Source organism: Pollachius pollachius (assembly GCF_949987615.1).
Source record: "Pollachius pollachius genome assembly, chromosome: 12".
NCBI lineage: Eukaryota > Metazoa > Chordata > Actinopteri > Gadiformes > Gadidae > Pollachius > Pollachius pollachius.
Genome location: NC_136945.1, coordinates 16,098,339 through 16,105,802, shown reverse-complemented (window position 1 = coordinate 16,105,802; position 7,464 = coordinate 16,098,339). Strand labels below are relative to the sequence as shown.

The 7,464-nt window shown below is 39.4% G+C and overlaps 2 protein-coding genes across 9 annotated transcripts in view; one reads left to right on the top strand and one right to left on the bottom strand.

Moving 5' to 3' along the window:
- Positions 1-4,317, top strand: part of LOC307084072 (calcium-dependent secretion activator 1) — a gene marked incomplete at its 5' end in the record, with an annotated part of 62,430 nt that extends 58,113 nt beyond the window's left edge. For all 8 annotated transcript variants that reach the window (XM_079748222.1, XM_079748221.1, XM_079748218.1 and 5 more), the window contains 2 exons: positions 2,466-2,570; positions 3,552-4,317. In XM_079748222.1, the coding sequence (XP_079604348.1) occupies positions 2,466-2,570; positions 3,552-3,728 (282 nt within the window). In that variant the 3' untranslated portion in view covers positions 3,729-4,317. The remainder of the gene's footprint in view (positions 1-2,465; positions 2,571-3,551) is intronic.
- Positions 4,318-5,298: 981 nt separating this feature from the next.
- LOC307083803 (receptor-type tyrosine-protein phosphatase gamma-like) overlaps positions 5,299-7,464 on the bottom strand; it is a 93,303-nt gene continuing 91,137 nt past the window's right edge. Inside the window, exon 29 of the mRNA XM_079747791.1 lies at positions 5,299-7,403. Coding sequence (XP_079603917.1) covers positions 7,257-7,403 — 147 coding nt within the window. The 3' untranslated portion in view covers positions 5,299-7,256. The remainder of the gene's footprint in view (positions 7,404-7,464) is intronic.

The following is a 7,464-nucleotide window of genomic DNA, read 5'->3' as shown; positions in this document are numbered from 1 at the left end:
GGGTACGAGAGCACTGCCTTATAAAGCCATAATCCTCATGTGATACATTGTACACTGTAACCTGTCTCCATGCGTGACTTCAAGTATATGTTCTACTGTGCTGTGCGTGCTTCATGACATTCAAGGCGAATGGCATGAACACACACAGTCGAGTGGTGTGTGTGTGTGTGTGTGTGTGTGTGTGTGTGTCTGAAAGAGGGTTGATAGCTGTGTGACATTGTTGTTTGTCTTTTACACTTAATGCGTGATGTGTGTTTGTGTGTGTGTGCGTTTGTGTGTGAGTGTCTGAGTGTGTGCGTTTAAGGCTCCTGGGTCTGCCTGTTTGAGTGGACTGTGTGGTGTGGTGGGGTGTGTTCCTGGAGGTGTGGTGATCTTTGTGTTTTGTTGTGGTTTGCTGCGGGACACACTGTGGGATGTGGTTGTTTCTTTTGAATGGCTGTTCCACAAAGACACACAAAGTTTTGTCTTCTTGTGTCTCATTGATGCTCCCCCTGTGGTGAACCCCCTTGTATATCTGTATTAGTTATTATATTATTATTATCACTACACAAACCGATATCATAGGTGGTTATTATTAATCGTAAAGGGTCATTCTGTAAAGCTGTGTATATGTTTGGCCCTAGTTTTATGATTATTATAGTTTGTTGTGGTGATTGTGTTTTCCCCCCTGTGCATCTTCAGCCATTGTTTTTGCATGCCTTCAAACCAACTCAATGTTTGCATTGGTTTCCTCCGTATCTCTTTGCCTTTTTATCTCACCCCTTTCTCACCCTCTAATCAACACCATCCCTGCTGCCTCCTCCTCCTCTCTTTTTATCCAAAAACGAAAAAAAAAAGTGGCACTTATCTCAAAATGTTGCGTTGTTTTATCACATTATGTTGACTGGCATGGTTTTTTTTAAGAGTCAAATAATCTTCCTGTGTACATCTTCTAGCATGACCCTCTTCTCTTCAGAGCTGTTCCTCATGCGCACATGCGACACATAAGCACCCTTCTGCACGCGCTCAGACAGATCTGCATGCACTGTGAGCTGGACAGGCATCTGCATAACCTCAAGCCTTCTGGCTAATTAAAACATAGAATAATATCCAGAAATAAAAGCGATGACCTTGTCAAACTAAAAAACAAGAGGCTGTAGTAGTAGTCTCTCTCTCTCTCTCTTTTTTCCTCTCTCTTTCTCTCTTTGCATCCCTGCCTACTCACACGTCTGACGTTGAAATGAGTGTGACTTTCCTCTAAAGTCGACGAGTGTTGACATGACTTGGGTGTGCTGTTGTCTCATAACTTCTAATGGGAACGCTCTCCCTCTCTCTGGATCAAATCTCTTCCGAGGGAATGAACGCTATGACAGAACAGCATGCCAGCCTGCTACCCATTTTCCTTGCTCATGAATTTCTTTTGCCAACAAACTCCAATCGACAATCTCTATTGGCATGTAGAGATTAAAAGTAGAAATGCTAACACACCTCACCTTTAATTTCAAACCTGTGGGGAACATATGTTTTTAATTTGCCTGTTTTGCCATTTCTAAGAACCTAGCTTCTACGAATATGTTAACAATCGAAGAAAAAAATATTACAAATTGAATTTGGACTTACGTGCATATCCGCCATCTATCTTAAATTTGGGCACTTGATTAATATTTTGACTTTTTTTTTCCCTTCTAAGAATGTAATAGTTTGTTTGCGATTGTCAACCAATGTTGTTCTGCAAGGGTGTGTGTGTGTGTTTGTGTATGCATGTGTGCCTGCGTAATTTGGGAATGGCATTGATTTTGTTGAAGAACTTAACCTCAACTGCACTACCGTCTCTCCACTTAAGTTTGTTGGACTGCTTTAGAAATGCATTGAAATAGTAAGGAACTAGTGAAAGGAGAAGACCCTTAATTGATGAACCCACTCTGCCAGTTTGTCAGTGTCAGCAATATTAAAACATCGGAGATGATGGCTCTTTGTTCCATATTGATCGCTGTCATGTTCAGTCCTAGTGGAGGCACGAGTGGATGACTTATATCCTCTGGTGTGTTCTGTTTGGTTGGACTAAGGAATGACTTGCTGATTGATTATTTGCTTGTTATTGCGTCGCCCTAGGGCTGCATGTTAGCAGACCGTAAGATTATATGAAACGTAACAAAGGAAGCCATTATTTCTCGTCAAGGTAGACACCATCCAATGTTGCATAGTCAAGCAACCACTAGCTGAAGATGCATCGTTTAAGCCCTGAAGCCCAGTAACCATATTGAATGATCTAATATCTGTTTATCCGATAGCACGCGGTCATTGCATGGCTAAAGCGGCAGTCTTATGGTGACCGGCTGGGTTGAATGCAGGCCTGTTTCACGTGTGATGTTGAGTCTAGCCAAGCGGAGCGTAGGTTAGCGTGCAGGGCTGCCGATAGCGGGTATGTGCGTCCTGAGTGTGTGTGTGTGTTTTGCTGGAGAGCGCTGTGTTTGTGTGTGTTGCAGCAATGGTTCACGGCCACAATGAACCTGCTGGGCACCTGGCTTACGGAGCGCATGGACCAGCAGCTCCACGTCTACCAGCTTAAGATCCTCATCCGGATCGCTAAGGTGACGCAATGAAATGAGCTCATCGTAAGGTACACCGTCGGTACATTATCAGGACATTATAAGGTACATTATATATATTGGTTGATCATAAGGTACACTATTTATATTAGCTCATAATAAGGTACACCGTCGGTACATTATCAGGCCATTATAAGGTACATAATATATATTGGTTCATCATAAGGTACACTATTTATATTAGCTCATAATAAGGTACACTGTCAGTACATTATTAGTTTATAATAAGGACTGTTATTCATATTGGTTCATAATAAGGTACACTATTCATATTAGTTCATAATAAGATGCACTATAACTACATTATTAGTTCATAATAAGGTGCACTGTGGGTACATTATAAGTTCATCATAAGGTACATTATTTGTACAAAATATATGATACATTTTTAATTTTTAATAAGGTACATAATCCATATATTATATTATTAGTTAATAATTAGGTAATTAATCATTCATTATTAGTTCATAATAAGGGATTGTATAAGTAGATAGTAGAGTATATTATAACCAGTTGGCCATATTTTTGACATCCTGAGATAAAATTGAAATGAAAGTGAATGAAAGTCTGTTTTGCATAAATTGGGTAATGCAATGTTTATTATTACTCTTAAAAGTAGACTTTGATCAAATGTAAATGAATCAAGAAGAATTTATCAGGATCAGTAAACATTTTAAAGTAGTTTGTTGTATGTTTTAAAACGGTTGGTCCCTCTAATAAATATGCACGTGGCCGCTTTGATTGACACACAGAGCAACCATGAAAAACACATCTCATTGATATTCATGAGCTCCTAACATCAACACATCATAGCGCCCTCATGTAATGAGGGTTGATTTGTATGTCAGATCATTTAGAGGCAATTTAAATTGACTCACCCCTTTAAAGCACAGAGCTCTTATTAAAAAATAAATGTATATAATGTTGTGTCAACAATGCCCCTTCCTCTCTCCGCCTCTGTAGAAGAAGTACAGAGACTTCCGCCTGCAGGGGGTGCTAGACTCCACCCTGAACAGCAAGATGTACGACACGGTGCGCAACAGACTGACCCTGGAGGAGGCTACGGCCTCTGTGCGGGAGGGAGGCATGCAGGGCATCTCCATGAGGGACAGCGACGAGGAGGATGAAGACGACGACTAGAAAGACAAAGAGAGAGAGAAAGAAAGAATGAGAGAAATAAAGATATAGACAGAGAGATAGAGAATAAGAGAGTTAAAGCGAGTACCTGCTCTGACACCCTGACCCTCCCAGCCCATTAAACACACCCCTTACCCACCCCAACCTCCACTACCACGTCCTCCTCTACCGCCCACCCTAACACCCCCCACTCCCACCCCACCACACTTTAGCCTGGTAACCGACGCATGTACCAACTCTGTTACTCAGATAGCCACTCTAGGATCCCTTTGTCAGCTCGAAAAATGCCTACGAAAGGAATTATAAACTATAAAATACGATAAAAAAATAGTTACTTATACTGAGGAAAATATAAATAAAAATGTTTTAAAAAAAAGACCATGATCGACAGTTTAGCTGTGTCATGATAAAGATAGCAAAACCCATCTTTGATTTCTTAATTCATTTCTGTGTTACTAAGCAATATGGAGTACCATTTGTTTGACGATGTTGAGTGAGATTAATAGGTGTGTCCCTGTCCAACGCAATCGTATATGGCGCTTCTTTGTCGTACTCTACATTCATTAATGGTAGCCTACATTGTCGTGACGAGTGTGTGGACCCTCTTATATGTCGTCTGTTTTTAAGTGAATGCCAACTTGCTACGAACTGCAAACAAACCCGTCTGTGTTTAAGTTTTATGGCTATTAATCGGGGTGTCAAAAAAACGTTATTTTCGGTTGTTTTCTTCGGTTTGGGTTCTCGTCGTCCACTCCACTGTTATCAACATCGACAGTAAAGACGTGCGTTTCCCGCTCCTCGTCGACGCTGTGTGTGACGTCACCTCACAGGAGTAGGACTACCTGGCCTCACCTGAGTGGCTATATATTCTAGAGATGCAATATTCTCAATGCTCTGTTTTGATAACTCGGGAGATTCTATTTTTCTTTGCTTTTTTTCAAACATCAAAATAGCCTCTTGAAACGAGGCTCTATTTTAAATTGAGTTGCACTTTTACGAGATGAAAAAAAAAAAAAGCTGAAATGGTTACCTTTTTTATTTAAACGAATAATTAAGAAAAAAAATGGAGCTGGGTTCGTCTTTGTTCTGTAAACTGTGTAGAATGAGATGTCTGGCATTTTGTTTGGGTCACACTGTTGTTCTGTATATATCTCTAATGCTGTACATTGCATTCTGAGCCATCGCTGCATGCCCGTGGTCCACCCCACCCACCCTCTCCAAACCGCTTTCTGTTTTCTGTGTCAATTCGCTGGTGGATTCATTCTTGCTTTTTGCCTTATGAAAGCCAACAGTTGTAATATGCAAGAGCTGTTGCCTCTAAATAAAAATTACTGTACGTGTCCCATTTGTACATGTCCCTAATGTGTCCTATATAGATATGCTAGCATATAAATCCAGAGGGAAACCATTGACCACTGTAGCAGCCTCAACGACGAATATCCAATGGGATTGTCTATAGGCTGCACCAAATAGAACTCAATCTGCAATCGTCTTATATCAGGATACAGCACATCAAAACCCACCATACTTTATTTAATGTATAACAATACACTTCCGTATTAAATAACACCATGACACTATTATACGGTATATCACAGTATCATAGCATTACAACACTATGATACCATCATATAATGGACAAAACCATTTGTTGTTCATTTTTTTGACTTACAAAATACACCAACTGCCAACCTGACTAAAATGCGGTAGTAACTTTTTTTATATTGGGAATATCCAGACCTTTTAAATAATACCAGTATGAACCTTAGAAGGAAAGACACGTTTCAGAATAGTGAATTTAGCTCTGGTTGAGTCTTACTATTTTTTTACTCAAATGTCTTTCCATTTCTAGGGCCAATTTGCTGACCAACTTTTATATGAAAATATAGGATTCTATGACAATGAAGAATATATTTAAACGTTTAAGTTTGTTCTTTTTTAATATATGTGCGCATGGCTTACAAAACAAGTCTATACATACTGTTAAGTAGCATAGGAATATCAAACGGTGAGAAATCTTGTAAAACAAAAAAAGTGAAAGAAAAAAGCTAAAACGGCAAAAACCAGACAAACAAAAAAAGGAACAATTGTCACAGAGAACAGTTCATTATTGAGCTAAATAATCTGAAATCTGGACGCATCTCCAAATGTTGGAGAGATTTCACTTGAGTTGGCAACCTCCTCTTTGGTAGAGAAGTGGGTTTAAGCAGATAACTGAACGTAGAAAATACACTCTAGAGAGTGTATATATTTATATATATAGATATAGATATATCAATCAATGAAGGAAAATAGCTTTTGATGGTTGGAGTTATTGTTGTTTTTTACATAATAAAGAGTCCGCACACACAGACGATATATAAGCCTGGATTAAACAAAATTGTAAAGTTTATATATAAAACATTGATGTACAGCGATCGATGGTGGCTTGTTAAGTTGACAGAAACCTGCCTAAATTGTCTGGAGAAATCTGAGCAGTGTGAAGCCGAATCGATTTTCCCTCCACTCTTAATTGAGAAAAATGTCAAAGATGAAATAAAACAATAAAAAATGGTTAGGATTTGAAACCATTTCTTTGGATACAAATAATGCATTGCTAAGTAATTGGGTAAATAAGAACAGAAGTGGTGACCACAACTGAATTACATTGACTACAATTGAATCACAATGGCTGTGTTTCGACAAGGCTGTAAAAAAAATAAAGATGAAGGCCTTCAAGGCTATTCATTATTACTTTGTGTCTTCAAAATAAATAATAGTAATAATAATAATAGTGGGTGAAAGGTCTGTAAGTATAGATACATGGGACATCAAAGACAATTAACGTCATAGCATATATTACGAAGAATATATTGTGTATAAATCATAGCATGAATGAATAAATGCTCACATTAGATGTTAAAGGACCAGAAAAGCGAAATAAAAACGATTAGAAGACTGCAGTGACGAGTGAAGTAGAAAAGCCTAGGGTAGTTTATTGACGGTTGTGGTTGTAAACCACTTGGTGCGTGGTAGAAATCTATATAAACGAATGACGGTTTTAAGAAGATTCTGTGGTTAAGTGTGTGAAAAACGTGTCCGATATCATTTAACCTAAGCCATCCAGCTGGTTAAAAAAAAACAAAAAAATTGATTTGAGTCCAAACAATGTACACGTAGAGCGTAGCCTATGGGGTTAGTCGTGTGGACTGTGACTCGATTGGATTCAGGCAGTAACACTGATAGTGTAGTGCAAACTAGACAGAGCTGCTTTTCCCTCACTTCAACTTAAAAACAACAACCGGTGCACTCAGCAGGATAACATCAAAGACGAAAAAGAAAAAGGAGAGAAATGACAAAAAATAAATATCAAAAAACTATTTTTTCCCCCCCTCAATGTAAAAAAGTAATAAGGTTATTCAGTCTGGCGAAAAAGGCCTCACAAAAGCTTTTTTGTCCCCCCTTCTGAAGTTCTACGACAGTTTGTTTTTCCGTTGTTTTCTTCATAAATCGAGCGGCTCTCCTCCAGGCCCTCCGTGGGGTGAGACCACCTCAGACCAGAGACTCCATGCTCTTGGCCGGGTCCGATACGTCCACCAGCGGCATGTCTTCGCTGGGCTCCATGTACATGATGCTGGGCCCCCACTCCCTGGAGCTCACCAGGCTCAGCATGGCCTTGTACAGGTACTGGTACTGCTCCTGTAACGCACAGGAGAACACAGTCGCTTTTAATCAAAAGGTTGCAAAGTTCAGAGTTTTG